The sequence below is a fragment of the Anabrus simplex genome, chromosome 1 (genome assembly GCF_040414725.1).
Source record: "Anabrus simplex isolate iqAnaSimp1 chromosome 1, ASM4041472v1, whole genome shotgun sequence".
Lineage (NCBI taxonomy): Eukaryota > Metazoa > Arthropoda > Insecta > Orthoptera > Tettigoniidae > Anabrus > Anabrus simplex.
Window position 1 is genome coordinate 1315488046 of NC_090265.1, and position 24972 is coordinate 1315513017.

General features: G+C 39.8%; 1 protein-coding gene across 5 annotated transcripts in view; it reads right to left on the minus strand.

Annotated features, from left to right (window-relative positions):
* LOC136858293 (putative peptidyl-tRNA hydrolase PTRHD1) overlaps window positions 1-24972 on the minus strand; it is a 151709-nt gene that overhangs the window by 26594 nt on the left and 100143 nt on the right. For 4 of the 5 annotated variants that reach the window (XM_067137718.2, XM_067137719.2, XM_067137721.2 and 1 more), the window contains one exon: window positions 16790-16955. In XM_067137718.2, coding sequence (XP_066993819.2) covers window positions 16790-16955 — 166 coding nt within the window. Of the gene's footprint in view, window positions 1-16761; window positions 16956-24972 lie in introns of all 5 variants that reach the window. The other variant, XM_067137722.2, reaches the window with a different exon arrangement.

A 24972-nucleotide genomic window follows, 5' to 3' on the forward strand; every position in this document is an offset into this window, starting at 1 on the left:
TCGTACTTGCCAAGTTGGGTTCAGAGGACCAGCGTTCAACCATCTGAGCTACTCAGCCCGGCCCGAAATATAGTGAAACAATTCTTAGATCTAGTTAGTATTTGATGGAATCATGTATATTCTTACCTCTATTCCTTCGCTGGGGTGCAGTCACAGGTCTCAAGCATAAAGTACCACCACACGTAGTCGTACAGCACTTCATATTCGGAGCACACTCGTCATCAGAATCGCAAAGGAAGGAACAAATGTTGCCTCCTACAGGCGGTGGACAGACACCTGCTGTGTTCTGAGCGCTTCTCGCCTCTACCATCAGCACGAGGACGACGCCCACCCACAAGAAGTATCTACTTGTCGTGTCCATGGCAATAGTGTTACTGCTCAACAATCCGGACAGCGCGCCATATAACATACTGTTCGTGACGTCATCGCAGGCTCTTCGAGAAACTCCTCAGCCTACGCGGGCTAGTGATTAACCACAGGCAATTACCTGGGACCTCAACGTGCGAAAGTAAACAGGATATCGCGGTCGTGATTTCAGAAATTTTGTATTCAACATAATAAATTAATATTCTTCAATATTCACTTCCTAATACAGTCTTTGCGGTTCTCTGGTTTGTAAGTGTGACCTAATAAAATTTGTTCAATGACCACCAAGAATTTGAGCAATTAACAGTTCGTGTGATAAGCTCGATAACCTAGTTTACATATCACGAACATTCATACAATATGTCATTATGTAACAAATATACGCTATAATATAAGACTGTAATTTGTTGCGTGCTGAAAATCACGCAACACAAGACAGTAGTATGAAACGAGGGTTGGCAAATCCCATTATTGAAAATATGCCGTAGTCAATCAAAATAAGTACTGTATTAATTACACAGGAAATATTAGAAGTGAAATAAGATATTAGTAAATCTAAGAATACTTTTAGAACAGACTATTATACGTTAACAAATTTATCTTAGTATTCTGTGACATGTACCTACATCATTTATGGTTATGAAACACGATGTTCTAAGGAACATGATTTTTGTTAAAGTGGACGGCATTTTTTTCAGCTTCTTCACCGGGCGAGTTGTCCGCGCGGTTAGGGGCGCGCAGCTGTGAGCTTGCATCCGGGAGATAGTGCGTTCGAACCCCACTGTCGGCAGCCCTGAAGATGGTTTTCCGTGCTTTCCCATTTTCACATCAGGCAAATGCTGGGGCTGTACCTTAATTAAGGCCACTTCCTTCCCGCTCCTAGGCCTTTCCTATCCTATCGTCGCCATAAGACCTATCTGTGTCGGTGCGACGTAAAACAAATCGTATTTTCAGCTTCTACTTAATTAACTTATAAGTTAGTTATAACCTTTAAGTTTTCCAGTTACAGGTTTTCCTTTTCACGTAGTTTCTAGCATTTCTTGATCTTGCATTACCTTCGACGGACTGGAAAACTTAAAGGTTATATCAGAATCGATATAGCCATACATATATATAATAAACTGGCACATATGTTAGAAGTAAGGGGATACGATTCTTGAATAACGCACCAAACCCAACATCTGCCTATAACTAAAATGGGAAAAACATGGGAGTCCATTTTAAATATGACAAACCGTCTGGGAGGGTCTACGAAAAAGACCGGAGTAAAAAAAAAAATATTTTCAATATATATTATAGTGGTCATTTTTATACTTATAATGCAACCTACGATTTATCCTGTTTTAAAAAATTCCCTTAATGGTGACTGGACATATGACACTCAGCAGAATCTGGGTGTTATCTCCTAAAGTTATGCAATTATTATTATTATTATTATTATTATTATTATTATTATTATTATTATTATTATTATTATTATTATTATTATTATCCCATTGTAATAACTTTGACAGTACAGCTTCAGGAAATCTTGCATCATAGTATTACAGTGAAACATACGCAATGTCCAGCGCGAAGTCGTCCTTGCAGATGGCTATCGCAACAACTTGAATTTCCTTCAAATCCCCAGCGACTGCGACTTTGACAATGACCTGATCCGATATCAAAGGATACTTCTCAAGAATAAACAACCATGAATCTATCTTAAGATGTTGTGCCACAGGGATAGTGGATTTTCCATATATGTAATTCGGAGGTAAGCAAGGTTAAAACAGAATCTAGACGTCATTTAAAGGAAAACAAATGACCACTGCGAAATTACTTTCTCGAAATTTACTGTAATACAGTATATCTATTTTAGGCTGTCAATAATCTGATGAAATATTAAGACGTCGAAATACGGAAAAATACTGTTAGAAACTCTAGCAGCGGTACGGGCCGTGCAGCTTGCATTCGGAAGATGGCGAATTCGAACGTCGAATGTTCTGAAGATGGTTTTCCATCGGTTCTCATTTCACACGAGACAAATACCGGGATGTACCTTAACTGAAGCCACGTCCGATACTTCTCTAATCTAGTGCTTTCGTATTCTTTAGATCTTTGAAGCAGCTAATAAGTTATATTTGATTTAATTTGGAGGCTAGCGACGTCACTGGCCATCCGCTTCATATATTTTAAAGTACAGAACGTTATTAATCCATGCTATGGAGGTGTCGGAGATGGCTATACAGTATTTATAACAGCATTTTTTCAATTTGCTTTACGTCGCCCCGATACAGATAGGTATTATGGCGACAATGGGTTAGAAAAGGCGTAGGAGTGGAAAGAAAGCGGCCATGACATTATTTAAGGTGCAGACCCAGCATTTGCCTGGTGTGAAAATGGGAAACCACGGAAAACCATCTTCAGGGCTGCCGACAAAGGGGTTCGAACCCATTATCTCCCGGATGCAAGCTTACAGCCTCACGCCCCAAACCGCACGGCCAACTCGTTCTGAACAGCAAATTCTTGAGTTCAGCCCTTGGATAGATATCCTGAGGCAGGAAACAGAGTATGTGTTGTGTGGCGTGAATACTATGCTGTCTACAAGGAGCAGGCAATTAAAACTTGAAAGATCCTCTCAATAATCAACGAAGAACAGAACCAATATCAGTAACGAAAATAATTGTAGTGGACATCCATTTTTGCGGCTTACTGTAGTGGAAGCCTCAAGCCATTACTGGCGTAAGTTTCAGTGACTTGAATACAATTTGCAACAAACATGAGTAGCCTCAATCTCGACTAACCTTCATGTAACAGAAGTACTTAAATACAGATCAAGTTCTTATCGTTCGACGATGGTGGCGAAGCTAAACTCAAAATTATTTTATTACATGCACGATTATTCAGTCCTATATTCAACTCATTAAAGCATTGTGGACTATTTTAAGCACGGTGCTCTGATCATATATGCATGTATGTATGTATGTACGGACCAAAATGGGCCACGACCTGGGATGGCAACTACTGGGTGGCGGCAATCGTTATTCAATTTAAAATAAGTAAGATAAGTAAGTAAATTATAAATTCACATTAATGACACAAATTTTTACTAGAGCTTTCTTGTTTTAATAATGGCCCAGTTAATTAAACAACGTGTTAACCTCAAATACGATGTTTGATCTGAGACTAGACTATATCGTCGCGCCACGTGCATCACAGAATTTACTCTTGTAACTTCCTCATTGTTACGGCGCATATCATACGAATTCAGCGGGAAGTAACATCTGTTTTATGTATTTGGTCCGATAAAAGGGTTCCGAAAAATGTATGCCCATATGTGCATATACGTTTGTGTTTGTACATGCGCACCCCTATATCCAACACATCAGCCGAACGTTCATTAAATAAAATCAATTATCATTGATCTGCATTTAGGGCTGTCGCCCAAGTGGCAGATTCCCGATCAATTGTTTACCTTGTGTTCGTGTGCCGTTAAACCACTAGAATAAATAAATAAATAAATAAATAAATAAATAAATAAATAAATAAATAAAACGATACAATTATTTACCTAGTCTTTTCTTAAATGATTTCAATGAACTTGGAACTTTATCGAACATTTCCCTTGATTAATGATTTCGACCCCTAATTCCTCGTACTTTAAATGAATATTTGCCCCAATCTGTCCTCTTGAATTCCAGTTTTATCTTCATATTACAACCTTTCCTACCATTAAAAGCTCCACTGATGCGTATTCGTCTACCAAGGCCATTCCCCGCCATCTCTCCAACTGACAGCTCGGAACATACCACTTAGTCGCGCACCTCGTTTCCTTACTTCCATCTCTTCCCAGTTTGCAACATTTTCACAACACTACTCTCTTGTCAAAGATCACCCAGAACAAATCGTGCTGCTTTTCTTTGGATTTTTTCCAGTTCACGTATCAAGTAAGCCTGGTGTAGGTCCCATAACCTGGAATCATACTCTACCTGGGGTCTTACCAGAGATATACGTTCTCCCCCTTTACTACAACCCCTAAATGCCCTCTAAATCATGAAGAGATCTGTAACCTTTATTTATGATCTCGTTAATGTGATTATCCCAATGAAGATCTTTCTTTATAATTAACACGAAAGTATTTACAGTGATCCCTATGAGGTACAGTTTGTGCATATTATTGTGAACAAGCTGTTAATTTTAGTTTTGTAAGTAATAAAGAAGTCCGCCTCTGTGGTGTAGTGGTTAGCGTGATTAGCTGCCACCCCCGGAGGTCCGGGTTCGATTCCCGGCTCTGCCACGAAAATTTGAAAAGTGGTACGAGGGCTGGAACGGGGTCCACTCAGCCTCGGAAGGTCAACTGAGTAGAGGTAATTGAGGAGCTACCTGACGGTGAGATGGCAGCCCATGTCTAGAAAGCCAAGAATAACGGTCGAGAGGATTTGTTACGCTGTCCAAGTGTCACCTCGTAATGTGCAACGATCGCTAGGCTGGTCAAGGCCCATCAGGGCTGTAATAGCCTACCATGTGGAGAAGGGGTTAAAACTAATATATTTTGGTTCTAGCTGTGCTAAAATATGTTTCAGACTTAGAATATGTCTACAGTTTCAGAACTGTATTTGGGCCGGTAAATGTTACAAACACGTGAAAGTTTTTAAACCGAAATAATTTCTAGAAACACACGCGACGAAAGTGTCAATACTTTACTGTAAAGAGAAACGACCGATGTACGCGGAAATAGAGGTGCAAAACTATCGATAGCGACCACTATCGTAATACATCGATAGTCAGTTGCCTATTATCGATAGTCAACGATAGTTTGTTTCCCTCATTGGCTTATTTTTCGCCCTAAAAGAAATTGTACAGCTGTTTGCAGTTAACTGCTGAGGAGTTTGTTCCAATTCATAGGTGTACATTTAAGTATCTCTGCGTACCTGCGACTTCAGTGCCGGCAGAGAGACTATTTAGCATTTTGGAAGGTGGGATTCTCCATTCAACCTAACCGTAGTTGAGTTGATGCCAATACGGGACAAAAAATAAGATTTATATGTTGTCAGAGACTGTATGTAAGCGAGAGAAGATAAGGCACATTTTAGCTCAAAGACTTCATGAAAGCAACTGAAAACTCTCCTGCCATCTGTTGCGAATGCTGTAAAAGATTTTTTCAAAGATATTGCAATACCCGAGAAAATGTCGGGCGATCGCAAAATGAACACTGCAGCTGAACGAGAATTTCTCGGGCTGTCACGTTATGGGCAAGCGCGTGCAGCCCGAGAATGTCTCGAACGTGCAAGTGAAGAGACTTATGAGTGATTCCGATTTGAATTTTAAAAAAATATATAGCATGAAATAGTTGTGCTTTCTACTGATTTTTTGTGGATTGTTTTCAATAAATGTTCTATTTTCGGGCATAATGATATGATTAGTTCCACTTTTTGAAAACTATCGATTACTATCGATAGTAGTGCTCATAATATCGGAAAATATCGATGGTGAATACAAGTCTCTGACCTCGAAATGGCGTCATCGGATGATGCTATAGCGCCGCCATCTTCAGGTTTTAAAATCACCGTGCCGGAGCGGCTAACGATTAATGTAGCTCTGGAATCCGGCGTGGTAGCAAGTAGTGTGAGGTGTCATTTGATATGTATTAGTGAGTTTTACAAGTATACGGCAAAGGGAAACAAACAACGGTCATCTGAAACAATTGTGGTACGAAGAGTGCGAAAAATTTCTTTCACAAAATGTCGCGCCATATAAACAATAAAAAACTTCAAAATTATTGAAAACGCACTCTAGAGAGCTTGGAGTTAGATGGAGTATTTGCCTCCCATTCGCTCTCTTGTATGTTCTACAATTAGCTTCGTCCTTTTCTAACCCCGCTATGTTTCCATTTTCCGATAATCCAAAGTGATGAATTTAATAACATTATTGTGCGGTCTTGTGGAGAATTGTCCGCTCTTTCTGATGATGTCAAATGTAAAGTCATAAATAATACAAGAATTATTTTTAACAATTACATTAATCTGGTGCGGATCTATATATCTGCAGATAACTTATCACGTGATAGGCACAAAACCAACGATTAAAACAGATAAAAACAATTTCTTGGATTACCCGATACACTCTTTCCCTTGACCTAAAATTTTACATAAGAAGAAAGCTACAGATTTTTTTAACTACTAAATGAAGAATATCGGGTAGTATCACAGAAAAGTCAGATAGCAACTAACCTATTTTTTATTGACTGTACGTTAGTGACTAAGCGAGAAGAAGTGTTTATGAATGTCTGAAATAGTTTTTAAAAGAAATCAAAGCTCGGTACTAGATATCATTCGTATGTTATCGCACTTCTTCCCAACGGCAGCGCTGTACTTCACAGTCGTGACTCGATTAAAAGTTTCGCTAACTCGGGAGTTCCTTATCACGTCTTCCGACTGGAAGGGAAAGATTAACCAGTGGCCTATACTGAGAGCTACCAAGGCTATCGGTGAAGCCCAAACCTTAAATGAGAACGACGACAATCTAAAGAACATTATAATGTAAGCATCTGACACATTGTTCCATTTACAAAACCTCAAAACAATGCGAAAAAACGTCGCACGTATTTCTGAGAGCAAGGCATCGGAGAAAGATATTGCAGCCCACACTCTGCGTCCCTCTCCCCTCGAACCACCTCTCGCGGCTTACTGATGTATGCTCGATTGGTGCGGGGACCGGACAGATAGATATGCTAGGCTTCGGTCTATCAGATCGCCACTGCTAACAAATAAAACAGCCACGCGTTGCTCATCGTAGCATATATTTCCTCACCTCATACTCATAGATAACAGAGTGCTTCACTTTCGTTACTTCTACAGCCTTGTAGGAAGACAGCTTGTCTTAATTCTCAAAGATTAAGCCATGCATGTCTCAGTGCAAGCCAAATTAAGGTGAAACCGCGAATGGCTCATTGAATCACTTATGGTTTCTTAGATCGTACCACTTTACTTGGATAACTGTGGTCATTCTAGAGCTAATACATGCAAACAGAGTCCCGACCAGAAGTTGAAGGGACGCTTTTATTAGATCAAAATCAATCGGTCGACTCGTCCGGTCCGTTTGCTTTGGTGACTGAATAACTTTGGGCTGATCGCACGGTCCTCGTACCGGCGACGTACCTTTCAAATGTCTGCCTTATCAACTGCCGATCGTAGGTTCTGCGCCTACCATGGTTGTAACGTGCGACGGGGAATCAGGGTTCGATTCCGGAGAGGGAGCCTGAGAAACAGCTACCACATCCAAGGAAGGCAGCAGGCGCGCAAATTACTCACTCCCGGCACGGGGAGGTAGTGACGAAAAATAACGATACGGGAGTCATACGAGGCCCCGTAATCGGAATGAGTACACTTTAAATCCTTTAACGAGTATCCATTGGAGGGTAAGTCTGGTGCCAGCAGCCGCGGCAATTCCAGCACCAATAGCGTATATTAAAGTAGTTGCGGTTAAGAAGCTCCTAGTTTGATTTGTGTTCCACGCTGTCGGTTCATCGCTCGTCGGTGTCTAACTGGGATGGTTTGTGGGACGTCCTGCCGGTCGGTGGTGGCGAGTCGAAAGCACGCGGCCGCCGTGGTTATCAATCTTGTCACGTTACTTTTAGTATTGAAATTATTAATCACGAGCCTTGCAGCCTTTTGCTGTACCATCTCTAGTTCATTGATGAGCCCCGTATTATACGGATCCCATACGGCTGCTCCAAATGTTAGGATGAGCCTCACGAGCAGTTACTATCCTAGGGCCTTCGCCTCGTCATGAAATGTAAAAACTTGTGCCTCTTTGGGAATTAAATTTCCTATATATATGTACTGTATATCCCAATTTAGATCTTTCTTACATGGATTCGCAGATATGTGCACGAGTCATACTTCACAAGAGCGTCCGATCCAAGGTAGTATTGAAAGCCCTCTTGCCTTTGTTTGTTCCCCATTGTTATGAGAATTTTGACGAATTTAAGATTTATTTATTTCCTCACTTATGCAGTACGTTCAAATTGGCTTGCGGTATTTCGTATTTTTCTATACAGAGTGAACCGAAATTCGCGCACTCGGGCGTCGCAGCACGACAAATCAATCAATCAATACTGATCTGCATTTAGGGCAGTCGCCCAGGTGGCAGATTCCCTATTTGTTGCTTTCCTAGCCTTTTCCGAAATGATTTCAAAGTAATTGGAAATTTATTGAACATCTCCCTTGGTAAGTTATTCCAATCCCTAACTCCCCTTCCTATAAATGAATATTTGCCCCAGTTTGTCCTCTTGAATTCCAACTTTATCTTCATATTGTGATCTTTCCTACTTTTATAAACGCCATTCAAACCTATTCGTCTACTAATGTCATTCCACGCCATCTCTCCGCTGACAGCTCGGAACATACCACTTAGTCGAGCAGCTCTTCTTCTTTCTCTCAATTCTTCCCAACCCAAACATTGCAACATTTTTGTAACGCTACTCTTTTGTCGGAAATCACCCAGAACAAATCGAGCTGCTTTTCTTTGGATCTTTTCCAGTTCTTGAATCAGGTAATCCTGGTGAGGGTCCCATACACTGGAACCATACTCTAGTTGGGGTCTTACCAGAGACTTACATGCACTCTCCTTTACATCCTTACTACAACCCCTAAACACCCTCATAACCATGTGCAGAGATCGGTACCCTTTATTTACAATCCCATTTATGTGATTACCCCAGTGAAGATCTTTCCTTATATTAACACCTAGATACTTACAATGATCCCCAAAAGGAACTTTCACCCCATCAACGCAGTAATTAAAACTGAGAGGACTTTTCCTATTTGAGAAACTCACAACCTGACTTTTAGCCCCGTTTATCAACATACCATTGCCTGCTGTCCATCTCACAATATTTTTGAGGTCACGTTGCAGTTGCTCACAATCTTGTAACTTATTTATCACTCTATAGAGAATAACATCATCCGCAAAAAGCCTTACCTCCGATTCCACTCCTTTACTCATATCATTTATATATATATAAGAAAACATAAAGGTCCGATAACACTGCCCTGAGGAACTCCCCTCTCAACTATTACAGGGTCAGACAAAGCTTCACCTACTCTAACTCTCTGAGATCTATTTTCTAGAAATATAGCAACCCATTCAGTCACTCTTTTGTCTAGTCCAATTGCACTCATTTTTGCCAGTAGTCTCCCATGATCCACCCTATCAAATACTTTAGACATGTCAATCGCGATACAGTCCATTTGACCTCCAGAATCCAAGATATCTGCTATATCTTGCTGGAATCCTACAAGTTGAGCTTCAGTGGAATAACCTTTCCTAAAACCGAATTGCCTTCTATCGAACCAGTTATTAATTTCACAAACATGTCTAATATAATCAGAAAGAATGCCTTCCCAAAGCTTACATACAATGCATGTCAAACTTACTGGCCTGTAATTTTCAGCTTTATGTCTATCACCCTTTCCTTTATACACAGGGGCTACTATAGCAACTCTCCATTCATCTGGTATAGCTCCTTCGGCCAAACAATAATCAAATAAGTACTTCAGATATGGTACTATATCCCAACCCATTGTCTTTAGTATATCCCCAGAAATCTGATCAATTCCAGCCGCTCTTCTAGTTTTCAACTTTTGTATCTTATTGTAAATGTCATTGTTATCACACGTAAATTTTATTACTTCTTTGGCCTTAGTCTCTTCCTCTATCTCAACATTATCCTTGTAACCAACAATCTTTACATACTGCTGACTGAATACTTCTGCCTTTTGAAGATCCTCACATACACACTCCCCTTGTTCATTAATTATTCCTGGAATGTCCTTCTTGGAACCTGTTTCTGCCTTAAAATACCTATACATACCCTTCCATTTTTCACTAAAATTTGTATGACTGCCAATTATGCTTGCCATCATGTTATCCTTAGCTGACTTCTTTGCTAGATTCAATTTTCTAGTAAGTTCCTTCAATTTCTCCTTACTTCCACAGCCATTTCTAACTCTATTTCTTTCCAGTCTGCACCTCCTTCTTAGTCTCTTTATTTCTCTATTATAATAAGGTGGGTCTTTACCATTCCTTACCACCCTTAAAGGTACAAACCTGGTTTCGCATTCCTCAACAATTTCTTTAAACCCATCCCAGAGTCTGTTTACATTTTTATTTACCGTTTTCCACCGATCATAGTTACTTTTTAGAAACTGCCTCATACCTGCTTTATCAGCCATATGGTACTGCCTAACAGTCCTACTTTTAAGACCTTCCTTTCTATCACATTTATTTTTAACTACCACATAAACAGCTTCATGATCATTAATACCATCTATTACTTCAGTTTCCCTATAGAGCTCATCTGGTTTTATCAGCACCACATCCAAAATATTTTTCCCTCTGGTTGGTTCCATCACTTTCTGAATCAGCTGTCCTTCCCATATTAACTTATTTGCCATTTGTTGGTCATGCTTTCTGTCGTTCGCATTTCCTTCCCAATTGACATCTGGCAAATTCAGATCTCCCGCTATAATCACATTTCTTTCCATGTCGTTTCCCACATAGCTGACTATCCTATCAAATAATTCCGAATCCGCATCAGTGCTACCCTTTCCCGATCTGTACACTCCAAATATATCACGTTGCCTATTATCTTTAGAAATGAGCCTTACACCTAGAATTTCATGTGTCTCATCTTTAACTTTTTCGTAGCTTACAAATTCTTCTCTCACCAGAATGAAAACTCCCCCTCCCACCTTTCCTATCCCATCTCTCCGATACACACTCCAGTGCCGTGAGAAAATTTCTGCATCCATTATATAATTTCTCAGCCATGATTCAACTCCTAGTACAATATCTGGTAAATATATATCTATTAAATTACTTAATTCTATTCCTTTTTTTACAATACTTCTACAGTTCAACACTAACAATTTTATGTCATCCCTACTTGATTTCCAGTTCCCTGTTCTCTTATCACCGCTCCCTAGGCCATCCCGTTTCTCTGAATGTACCTCCCTATTACCCTTCCAAACAAATTTCCTAACTTATACGTACCACTGCGGTTTAAATGAAGGCCATCCGAGCGCAGATCCCTTTCTCCTACCCACCCATTAGGATCTAGAAATCTCACTCCCAGTTTCCCACATACCCACTCCATAGTCTCATTTAAATCCCCTATCACTCTCCAGTCAGTTCCTACACAGTATTCCACTAATAACAATCTCCGCTTTTTTAAACTGCACCCGTGCTGCATTTACCAGATCCCACACATCACTTATATCAGCTTGCCTTATGTTGTTAGTACCAACGTGAAACACTACCACTTTCTCCTTCCACTCCTCCCTCTCTTCTACTTTCCTTAACATCTGCCTCAACCTAATTCCTGGATAACATTCTACCCTGTTTCCCTTTCCTCCACACACTTTCCCCCACATGTCTAAAATGGAATCCCTCATGACCAGACCCTCAACCCTACCCACCTCATTTGATCCCCTCCCCTCCTGGTCAGCCCTACCTTTCCTGATAGCTGCAGAAGCTACTTCCTTCCCCCTTTTCTCCTTCCCATGACGCTGTTCCACCTGTCTTTTCCTATCCTCTACTCTACATTTCTCTTTCCTACCTTTTCCCTTTCTCCTATTTCCACACATCTCAGCAACAGTTCCCTGTCCCTCATCTTCCCTCTGTTGTTCTACCTGGAGTGACTCATACTGATTTCGCACAGACACCTGTGCTGAATTCTGATCCTGAATAGAGCCCTTAGCCTGCAATCTCCATCCCCTTAGAACATTTGACCACCTGTCTTCTACAGCTGCCCCCTTTCCTTCCCCTCCCTCTTGTACACCTCCTGTAACCTGTACATTGTTTGAGGGAGTCCTATCTTCCTTCCTGTCTTCTGTGAGAATCCTAATTATCTCCCTCAAACTTTCCAAGTCCTCCCTCATACCCCTCAAATGCCTCACCACACCCACAATAAGTACACTCGCGCTCCTTAGCCATTCTTTACGGGGGAAAAATTTTAAATTAAAAAATAAAATAACTTATTTGCAAAAAAATAAATGAACGGAGGGATATATTGTCTGGGATAGTACACAACAATAAGGTAATTAATATACGACTACACTACAATACTACTTAGTTGTGCTCTATTATTTTGTTTAATTTTTTTTTTTTTTTTTAATCCTACAACCCCTAACAGGATAAAAGCTGCTGTTAATTACTGAATATCGAAAGTAATACACAAGAACTACACAATTCCAAACTGCAATTAAGCCTATCCTAATTTCAACAATATTTTAGTAAGAGTTTCTACGGATACCTCTACCACACCAGTACTACACAAATATTTTACAATAATAAAATAAGCCTCCTCACATGCAGCAATAAAAAAGTCTCCCACAAAAGTTCGTCCTGCGAGTATATCCGGCAGAAAAAAGATGTTGAAGAGTGGCAATCTGGCAACACTGCAACCACATGCAGGGTAACTACCTCTTTCAGCACATATTAGTCGTGCTTTTCAGTTGGTGCAGTGGATAGAGTTTTGGGTTAGCATGCAGGAGGTCGAGGGGTCGATCCTGGGTTGAGGCGTATGTTTTTCTTTTCGTCAATGTAGTCCAGGTGGTATGGTATCTGGCATCTTAATCGTCAACAGCGAATAAATTCACACCCACAACGTGGAAAGGGCGTCTTTCAAAGATGACCAATGAAAACGATTGTTCGCCCATTTCTAGGATCGTAGTATGCAAGTGCAAATGGTTTCTAGAGGACCCGCTGCAATCGCTGTTAACGATTAACATACCAGCTACCATACCACCTGGACTACATTTACGAAATAAAAAACATACGCCTCAACCCAGGATAGACCCTTCGACCTCCTGCATGCTAACTCGAAACTCTATCCACTGTACCAACTGTACAGCACGACTAATATGTGCTGACAGAGGTAGTTACCCTACATGTGGTTACAGTGTTGCCAAACTGCCACTCTTCAACGTCCGTTTTGTGCCGGATATACTCGCAGGACGAACTTTTGTGAGAGACTTTTTTTATTGCTGCATGTGAGGAGTCGTGCTGCAACGCCCGAGTGCGCGAATTTCGGTTCATCCTGTATATTATACAAGCGTCCGCAAATAATCTGCAGTCACTTTGGATTTCATTCGGCAGATTCTTGATAAAGGCCCTGAATAAAATTGGGCCAATAACTACCCTGTACAACTCCCAAAGTTATTGTCAGGGTATTTACTTCCAACTTTTACTCTTTGCCTGCGGTGTGTCAAAAATTCTCGTATCCATTTAACCAACTTATTCTTTCACCAGAATGAATACTCCCCCTCCTACCATTCCTATCCTATCTCTACGATACACACTCCAGTTCCGTGAGAAAATTTCTGCATCCATTATATCATATCTCAGCCATGATTCAACTCCTATTACAATATCTGGTAATTATATAACTATTAAATTACTTAATTCTATTCTTTTCTTTACAATACTTCTACAGTTGAACACTATCATTTTTATGTCATCCCTACTTGATTTACAGTTCCCTGTTCCCTTATCACTGCTCCCTAGGCCACCGTGTTTCTCTGAATGTACTTCCCTATAACCCTTCTAAACAAATTTCCTAACTTATATGTCCCACTGCGGTTTAAGTGAAGGCCATCTGAGCGCAGATCCCTATCTCCTACCCACCCGTTAGGATCTAGAAATCTCACTCCCAGTTTCCCACATAGCCACTCCATAGTCTCATTTAAATCCCCAATCACCTTCCACCCAGTATCCCTCCTACATAGTATTCTACTGATAACAATCCCCTCTTCCTCAAACTTCACCTGTGCTGCATTTATCAGGTCCCACACATCCCCAACTATGTTGGTACTTATACCAGCTTGTCTTAAGTTGTTAGTACCAACGTGAAACACTACCACCTTCTCCTTTCCCTCCTCCTTCTCTTCTACTTTCCTAAACATCTGCCTTAAACTAATTCCTGGACAACACTCTACTCTGGTACCCTTTCTTCCACACACTTTCCAGATATATCTAACAATGGAATTTACCATGACCAGAGCCTCAACCCTACCCACCTCATCTGATCACCTCCCCTCTTGGTCAGTCCTATCTTTCCTGACAGCTGTAGAAGCTACTTCCTCCTCTCTTTTCTCCATCCCATGATCGTGTTCCACCTGTCTTTTCCTATCCACTGCTCCACATTTTCCTTTCCTACCTTTTCTCTTCCTCCTACTTCTACACTTCTCAGCAACAGTTCCCTGTTCCTCATCTTCCCTCGGTTGTTCTACCTGCAGTGACTCATACTGATTTCTCACAGATGTCTGTCCTGAATTCTGATCATGAATGGAGCCTTTAGCCTGCAATCTTCTTCCCCTCAAAACCTTAGACCACCTGTCTTCTAAAATTCCCCACTTTCCTTCCCATCCCTCTTTTACACCTACTGTATCCTGTACATTGTTTGAGGGAGGCCTACTTTCCTTCCTGTCCTCTGAGAGAATCCTAATTATCTCCCTCAAACTCTGCAACTCCTCCCTCATATGCCTTAATGCCTGGCCACATCCACAGTTCCTATGCTTGCAATCCTTAGCCATTCTTCATTGAGTAATGAAGAGAAAAGGAAAAATAAGATAACTTCTCTAATGAAAGGAAAGAAATATTGTCTAGGATAGTTCACAAAGATCACACAACAATAAGGTAATTAATATAAATTAATATAAGCTACTACTACACTACAATACTTCTTAGTTGTACAATTTTTTTATTCCTACAACACCCTAACAGGATGAAAATTGCTGTTAATTACTGGAAACAGAGAATAATACACAAGAATTACAATCTAAACTGCAGTTAAGTCTACCCTAATTATTACAACAGAATTCTAGTAGGAGAGTTACTACAGATACCACTGATACAGTACTACACAAATATTTCACAGTAATAGAATAAACACACTATTTTATAATAAGATACTATAATACACTACAATAATTTTAAACTACGTTCAGACTACGTTCAGATACTACAATAAACCAAAACCAAACTCCGTGGCGCTACAGCCCTTGAAGGGCCTTGGCCTACCAAGCGACCGCTGCTCAGCCTGAAGGCCTGCAGATCACGAGGTCTCATGTGGTCAGCATGATGAATCCTCTCGGCCGTTATTCTTGGCTTTCTAGACTGCGGCCACTATCTCACCCTCAGATAGCTCCTCAATTCTAATCACGTAGGCTGAGTGGACCTCGACCAGCCCTCAGGTCCAGGTAAAAATCCCTGACCTGGCCGGGAATCGAACCCGGGGCCTCCGGGTAAGAGGCAGGCATGCTACCCCTACACCACGAGGCCGGCTCAGATACTACAATACACTACAATAATTTTAAACTACGTTCAGACGTATTTTAATTACAGCAGGTTATTACTAAGCACAAACAGAAAAGGAAATTACAATTTAAGTTCAAAATTGGTAAGACTACTCAAAATAATAGAATAAAAAATGAATTTCTAATAAGTTACTATAATACACTACAATAATTTTTAAACTACGTTCAGACGTATCCTAATGATAATAGGTTATTACTATGCACAAATAGAAATGAAAATTCCAATTACGCCTAAATTTAGATATTTGCAATAACTACCGGTACTCAAGGATCACCAACAAAAAGTTAAATGTGTAGACAGATTAATATTAGTACTACTTTATCCTACTATGCTGTAATAGAAATGAAACCTGCTGTTTGCACAGGAATACACACGAATATAAAAGGCAAGATACTATCTAATATAACCGTACTACACTAAAATTCTCAACTGAAATCTGGTTATGTAATTATTACAGATGGTGGATTACTATTATTTTCCCTACTCCGCGGGATGGAGTTCAAATATTACCTTGTACCTACATTTGAGAAAGGTAAGAAAAAGCCAGACACTTCTTTACTAAGATGGGATTAAAAATGTTATATTTTATGATTAAACAAATGCTTGAGCTTATTTCATATTATGAATATCATATACGTGAAATTGCAAGATATATGATTTATTCCGAATACTGGTTAAGGTTTCCAGCCTATTAAATTATTATAACATGAACTTTTAGTTATCTTAGACTCTGCAAGTTGCATCTGCCAAACGCGAACAAAGGGCAAGGATAAGCTGCCAAAAAAAAAAAAAAAACCCTGCAGGAACTAGATAAGGGGTTGTCACTGGGCAAGGTTTCATATTTTTATAAGATCCAATGCACTCACCTCTGCTTATCAAAGTGATCTAATGAACACAGTAGAAAAGAAATGACTTTCCATACTGTATAACCACAAAGATAAGCATTACAGCTATGAGAACAAATCATTTAAAAGCATCAAAGGTTATCACTTCTCACATATTCAAATATTAGACGACATTTATCAAACTTACAATATTCACATTCATTTTATCCGCTTACTGAATAACTTGAAGTTCTTGAAGTACTCCTCAACTTCTTCCTTAGGATAAGGTTTGAGTACTATACATGTGCAGAAATTCTCAGGCTGCTCCACCCATTTCTTGTGATCGACATTATTTTCTTTCAGTCTAGCTTCTAATTCATCCATACTTTCAAGAGACGGGGCCTGCAAATTAATAACACATTACCTTCTGCCAATAATATCTGACCATTATACACAGGGTAAATATGACAACTGAACCACTTTTCGGATGCTCATTTTATATACCCAACCAGCCAATTACCGGTAATTCCTAATTATTAAAATGAAAACAAAACAATTATTTTATATGACGTAGGCTATAAGTGTACAAAGCATTTAGAATAATTGCGAACTACATTTCCTCGAAATTTAAAGAACAATTCTGTGATAGCAAGAATTTACAGGAAGTGTTCTGAGCTGTCAAAATGTTAATCTAAATATATATAAACATGTCCTGACTGCCTGACTGACACATTCATCACCGCCAAGCCAAAACTACTGGACAAAAAGAAATGAAATTTTGAGGATACATTTACTGTATATTACAATGTAGGTGCTCGATAAGGGAGGATTTTTTGATATTCCGTCGCTAAGGGGGTGAAAAAGGGGGGTGAATTTTTAAAATGAGTGTATCTATATCTCAAAACTTTAAAAGTTTACAGATATAAAAAATGGTAGGTATTTAGAATCTCCTTTAAAATATACACGTACTTTTTTTTTGTTTTCGGAAAATCCCACTAGGAGGGGTGAAAATGGGGTTAAATTATTTTTATTAAGATACTGATATCTCAAAAACTGAAGATGTTACAGACGTGAAATTTGCTATTTGAAATCTCCTTTACAAATAAATAAATACGCATTTTTTGTTTTCAGAAATCCACTTAAGAGGGGGAGTGTGAAATGAAGTGGAAAAAAGTGAAATATTTTTATGGGGATACTTATATCACAAAACTGAAAGTAACAGACGTAAACATTGGTATTTGGAAACTCCTTTAAACATAAAGAAACACACCTTCTTTTTGGGAGGTGGAAATCAACTTAACGGCGGTGGGGTGAAAAAGGAGTTGAGATCAATTGATTTTACTGTTCCAAATGTACTTTATTCTGATCATAAACCGATCATTTTTAATCTTTCCTGGGTTCGTTTTCAAGAGCATCTTTTCCTTTGGAGAACGTAACGTTCGATTACAGTAGATTCTCTTGGCATATAAATAAAAATTTAAACACATTTGAAATAAACGATAGGAATGGTATTGACCGTGCAATTGTTCACCTCTATAATAAGGTCAATAATGCACGGAAGTATGTCATTCGTATCGCCAGAAAACCCGCGCACTTGCCTACGCGCGACAATGGTGTTGTAACATTGTCAGCAATGACAATGGCAGCAAATGTAATTTACCGCTAAGTAGCGGACTTGTATCTTGTTGCGGGGTCCACAACATCAATAATAATAACCTACATTCAACTAATATCACCCACCCTAATAATAATAATAATAATAATAATAATAATAATAATAATAATAATAATAATAATAATAATAATAATAATAATAATAATAATTGTACCGTGAGGTACACCTCAAGGCCGCGCATTCAAGATTAGCGCCTAAATGAACTCCTCTATTGGTCAGTCAAACTGATAACACAACAAGTTGGAACTTTAATCAGAAGATGTCACCACTGAAATACTAAGTAATTGTTTTGTTGCGAAGTTTCCTAAACTGACTGAATTTTTCCTTGTTTTGTTTGCCATTCATCAAGAAGTTTGGACATTCTTCCACAGACGACACTACTAAAAATCATGATCATGCACTCCGGTGCAAAGTGAAATAACTTATTATTTAAAGAAGTTTTGTATTTCTAGGTTGTCCATAACTGATCTATGTTCATTTATTTTTGGGTTGGCAATACTTCCTTTTCTTTCCGCCAGTTTTGAATTTAGCCAATCAGTAAGTTTGGTAATTAATTTTCAACCAATCCCGCATTTCTTGTTCACTTTGTATCTGCCAATAAAATTTAAGAGGGTGTGTCCTGATTAATCGTGAATGATCTCGAACCTTCCCTGAGGGTTTATAAACTGCGGCTTTTCACGTTTCTTGGCCAATTGATCGTCGTCTTTCTGAGAGTGTATGTGTTTAAGCAGGAGGCGGGCAGCCTCTTTCGTCGGCAGCTAGAACATCTACAAGGTAATGGCCACATAACTTCATTCTTTCTTGCTACCTCCGCAAATTATTCCGAAGGAGAAGGTCCGAATCTTTACTAAGTAACCTACTTTTCTAAAATGTAACTTCTCTTTTGGCTTCATAAAATAAATAAATCGGGCATAGAGAGCGAATTACCCTCTCGAGCTCCACTTCATCTTGGTTTGAGGTGACTACGTTTAGTAACTGTTTTTCCTTCTGTAATGTGTTAAAGTAATTTCTATGGGAGTCACCTCAATAGTTTGTGAATAGCCCCTGTTTCTTCGGCCTAGAGCCCTGTAGGTTTTTAGGTTTTCACTATCTTGGAGCGCAGTGTACGCCTCCATTCTGTTCGTGTTCGGGCCGTTTATTTCACCTGTTCTTTTTTTGCAAAGGCCCTGTAGGTTGGGTACGAGATACCCCTGTGTAGAAACCAGTGCATTTGTAAATTGTGGCTGGAGAGGCCAGAGATTGTATATCTTGATGTAATGTTGCCTTGTGTAGGCTTGGAAAACTGAGAGCCTGTTAGCTCTTTTTCAAAGTTTTGTAACTGTAAAGTAGACCTCTGGGAGGCTAGATATTGTGATTTAGGGAGCAAGTGCTCTTGAATTAGGGGATTTCTGCCCATAACTAAATAATACTTCTTCCATTTGTAAAATTGTAAAACTAAGCGCTTAAGAGCCCAGAATTTGTAAACATCGCTAATCTTGGACTTTCCTAGTCTTGTTTCAAGTTTGCTTTTGTACCTGATATGTTTTTATGTTCACCAAGTGAAACTTGTTAAGTTGTTGTTTTCTAAAAAAAATATAACCTTCAGTTCAAGTTTTAAATTAATTTTGATATTGTAGATAGACCCATTCACCCCAGCACCTTCTTTAACCCCTTTCTGCTTCACGGGTATCGCTGTAATAATAATAATAATAATAATAATAATAATAATAATAATAATAATGTTCTGGACCATCGTCAAAATGTGCGGACCGCGATGGAAACGGGTCCTGGCCGGGTAATAACTACGATTGCACTCCGGCTGCGGTTTCAGTACCGCCAATGCACCCAAGACGACACCACGTCGATCTCCTCAAGGATTTGATCCATATTAAAAATGCTTATAGGAAAAGATGGCAAAGATTTAGGGACCCAACTGATCGGGCGGAATACCTAGAGCTAGCCCGGGAAGTACGAAAAGAATTGCTGGAAAGAAAGATTTAAAAATGCGAGGAAATTTGCCGTCAGATCGCGAATTTTGTTAAGCATTCAATTATAAGTTTCAGTATAATACCGTAGCGAAGCACGGGTATCTTGCTAGTCTATATATATATATAAAATAAGAGTTTTGTCTGTACATTGCTCAGAATTTGAAAAGAATTGTATTTCTCTATCGGTCATGACCACAGTAACAAGGAAATGCATTTTTTACTTTTCCGTAATTTCTGTCTGTCTGTCTGTCTGTCTGTCTGTCTGTCTGTCTGTCTGTATGTATGTATGTATGTATGTATTGTACCGGTTACGACCTGTACATAAGTATTTTTTGAGCATAAGTTACGTTTATTTACCATGCGTAATGTTCCGAGCGCGTCTGGTTCGTTTCCCAACAGCGAGGACCAGCTAGCGAAGTGTATGACGACTGTGAGCTGTGACGTAGCCACAGGGGCTAGCTAGGCCGCCCGCTCGTCTCAACACGTGTTGCCAGCCTTGACTGGTATTTTCTGGATTCCACGTCACTTGTTCTAGTGAGTTCGATGGAGAAAATTTGGAAATTTCTATAATAATTGTGCTAGCGAGTCGAGCGATATGTCATCTTGTTTGGGATCACCTAAACGTCCCAATGCTCGAGTTTCAAGCAAATCCATCGAGGGATTCGGGAGATATTCAATCAAACCGTATTATGACGTAGACCTCCCGGATTGAATAAAAAGGGGACCTACTGTAGCCTATTCACACAGTCTCAGCTGAGTAGTCAGCGAGGACACTCTTGCTGCTACTATCATCGTGGAACTCTGTCTTTATACAAGTGTGGGAAGACGATTCTTCCAAGTTTTATAAAGTGGACTCATAAGACTTCGAGTGTGGTAGAAATTTTTCTAAGTCTTCGTAATTGAACTTGGAATATTTACAAGTGTTCACTGAAGGGACTTGTATTATTTACGTGTCATCGAAGTTGGAATTTTTCTAAGTGTTAACTAAATAGACTTGTATTATTTCCATGGGTTCGAGACCCGAATTCTTCTAAGTGTTCCCTGAACATTATTTACGTGTCTTCGAAGTTGGATTTTTTCTAAGTGTTAACTGAAGGGACTTGTGTCATTTACGCGTCTTCGAAGCTGGAATTTTCTAAGTGTTCACTGAATGGACTTGTATTATTTTCATGTGTCTTCGAAGCTGGAATTTTCTAAGTGTTCACTGAATGGACTTGTATTATTTTCATGTGTTCGAGATCAGAACTTTTCTAAGTGATCATTGAATGGACTTGTGTTTTTTACGTGGAATATTTGCAACTGTTGAGGAACTCATTCTTCTAATAGACAGTGATTGATTAACATTGCCAGTGATGAACTTTAACTTTCCAACGGCTTTGAACAAAGTCAGGATTTCACTTGCATTTACTCAAAGACTTGTACATTTGCCAGTGTTGGTCTAAAAGACTTATAAATTTCGTCAGTGAATTTATTTATGTGAATAGACTTGTGTTTTCGTCAGTGGTCACTCAAAGACTTTATGAATTTCACCAGTGATTAACTTTAAATATATTCAGACTTCCAAGTGGATGGATTTGTGTTTCTTTCGTTCGAGTTTAGGCAAAGACTTGCACCTTCGCCAGTAATGAACTTTGAGTTTAATTATAATTTCGCAAGAAGGGACTTGTATGTTTCGTTGCCAAACGTTATTCAGAGACGAAGATTTTCCTAGTGATGAACTCTAGAATTATTAATACCACTCATATCATTTTAGGAGTGTTGGAAGTCTTGATGTACAATTATCAAGATCTCTGCTTATAAGTTGATCATCCAAGGTGTTCATGGACTCAGTGCTACTAGTGACCTTGGGAACATCAATCCTCTCAGTCTCATTGGGCTGAGGTAGTACATGACTATCTGAGAGTCGGGCTCTTTTACTGGTACAGAGAGGGGGTAGTATACGTCCAACGTGGGGCACGAACTCACGACCCTGAGATTAAGAGTCTCATGCTCTACCGACTGAGCTAGGCTGAGAGTCGGGCTCTTTTACTGGTACAGTATGTATGTATGTATGTATGTATGTATGTATGTATGTATGTATGTATGTATGTATGTATGTATGTATGTATGTATGTACACGCATCACTAGAAAACGGCTGAAGAGAATTTAATGAAAATCGGAATGTAAAGTCGGGCGATGAACTGCTACAATCTAGGCTATAAATTATTTTAATCACGCTGAGTGAAATGGTAGTTTAGGGGAAGGCCTGAAATTTAATTCTGAAATATTTATGTTATTAGTGGTCGTGTCTTAATGAAAATCGCTAGACAAAGATGGGAAATAAGTCGCTACAACATAGGCTATACACGCTGAGAAAAATGGTAGTTTAGGGGAAGGCCTAAAATTTAATTGTCAAATATTTATTTTATTAGTGGTCGTATCTTCACGAAAATTGATATGCAAAGTCGGGGAATAGGTCGCTATAATCTAGACTATGAATAATGTTTTTCGCACTGAGTGAAATGGTAGTTTAGGGGAAGGCGTGAAATGTAATCTATATATAAAATAAGTGTTTTGCCTGTGCATTGCTCAGAATTTGAAATGAATGATATTTCTGCATCTGTCATGTCGACAGTAATAAGGAAATGCATTTTTTACTTTTCTGTAATTTCTGTCTGTCTGTATGTATGTATTGAAACCGTACAGTGTCCTGTACAGCTCATGGGAATGATATGGGCTTTTATACTCCATTAAAATTACTCCTAAAGGTCGCGTCATTGGTAGCAGTATGGGCGAAGGGGATCGAGCGGCGTCATGCCAGAACGGAACCCGCGAAAAGAACGCCTGCGAACAAAGGGAGGACAGGGCAAAAACCAAGCCCCCGCGGAACTACGCTCTCAACTTGCAGAGAGAGAGAGAAGGGGACGCGATGCTGGAGTAGTCAGATACGCCCCGAGGTGTGGTCTAGCTTCCCAGAGTTCCAAGCGAACATAAGGAACTTCCGGTTTTTTATGCACGTGTCACGGGTGCCAACATCGGACTTTGGCGCGTAAACAATGGAATGATATTTTAATCCAGACATAGGAAAATTATGTGAGACACACCATTGAATAGAGCGGAATTTTCTGCGTTCCCCAGACTAAAAATATGTAATAACTTATGCAGGGGAAGAAATGAGGTCACCAGCTGTCAAGATGTAACATATCGCTAACACATGTGGATACAGCGGCGTCACCCAAGCCAAGAGTCGCGCTCAAAGTTAACTCCACCTCCCGAGGGACGCTAATGAATTAATCAAAGGCGGGAAGCAAATTACATAAAAACTGCTGATCGTAGGTCCAGCACGCCTGGCTCAAATGAAAGAGGAGACAGAGGGCTACAAGATGCAATATTTAGATATCGTCAATTCTTGGTACGAAAGGAGCTCTTGTTCTTAATGAACCGTGAACGTTGACGCCCCCAAGCTTCCGGCGGGCAAGATAATATAGGCCGAGCAGGCCATTGGAGAGACAGTTCTTTCACGGGTCGTTGAGACGGATACTATGTCCCGCGGTGTTACAGTCAGAAACCCTTGACCGCGTACAAAGAAGTGTTATTGTGTACAAAAGCTTTTGTGTAGTGAACGGGAGGCCAAACGAGCCTAGGTGTATTGTTTCTGTGCTGCGTGTCAAACTAGTAAAAACCGCGAGCATATTTTACGAACAAGTATTAGAATTCGGCTGAGAAACTGCCGGTTTAATGAGTCAGTGAAATTCATAATTCGGTATCACCCATAGTGTTACTGTGAATCAGGGGCTCGAGTCTCGTGAGCCACCCGATTCTTACTGTGAGCGCGCCCGCCGTGGTTTGAAAGACCGTCTTATTCGTGGGTGTAAACTCTGAAATAGAGGACGTGTGACGAGTGTAAAAGTGTTACCCACTTGGATTACTGTAAGATTTCAGCTGTGACGAGTTCCCCAGGATGTCGGACTTGTATGGACCAGGGATGAAGGACTGCACGCCCGCCACCTACCGAGTGGTCATGGAGTACTAAGAACTTCACCATGGGTCTCCCGTGGGAGGAGAGACAACGGCCACCAAACAGATGAGTGATGTCCAAATTTAATTTCTAAGCATGACATAACCCGGGGATAGGATTAGCGCCCTTTTGTAAATATCAAAATGTTGTAAGTTAATGCATGTCCTAGATGGAAATTTTATTGATTTTTATAATGTTGAAGTAAAATTCAAGGGAGCTAAATTCCCGGACGACTCATATTTCTTTCTTAATGATTAGCTTATCGTGAGGGTTATATTTTTAGTAATATGTAGAATGTCCGAGCAAATATGGGAACAAGGTTAGGAGAATATTTGAGTTTCCCGTAGGGGTGGTTGGAAAAATAGTGCTGGCAAGCAGGGAAACATGTCGAAATATTGGTAGTCACTGTCCCACGAGGTTGTCAAATATGCCAGGGAAACTCATGGGTCAGTCAGACAATGCATGCCTAGCTTACAGACATAATCAGTGCATGGACTGCAAGAAAGAAGAAGATCCCGACCGGGAGAGGTACATATTGTGTGATTTAGATAAGTGTGAGGAACCATGTGCAAGTCTCCCGTGATTTTTGATTAATTGGCCATAATGGTTTGGAGTGTTTTTTTTATCTATAGCCGGGGCGAGACCCAGGGGCCGGAGCCCTTAATCTTTGGTCAGAAGGTTTAAATATAAGTGTATTTATATGGTATGAACGAGGAGCCATGAGAGCCATAGGCCCAAGGGAAGAAGATACGCGATATGAGACGTAGTGAGAAGGCCGA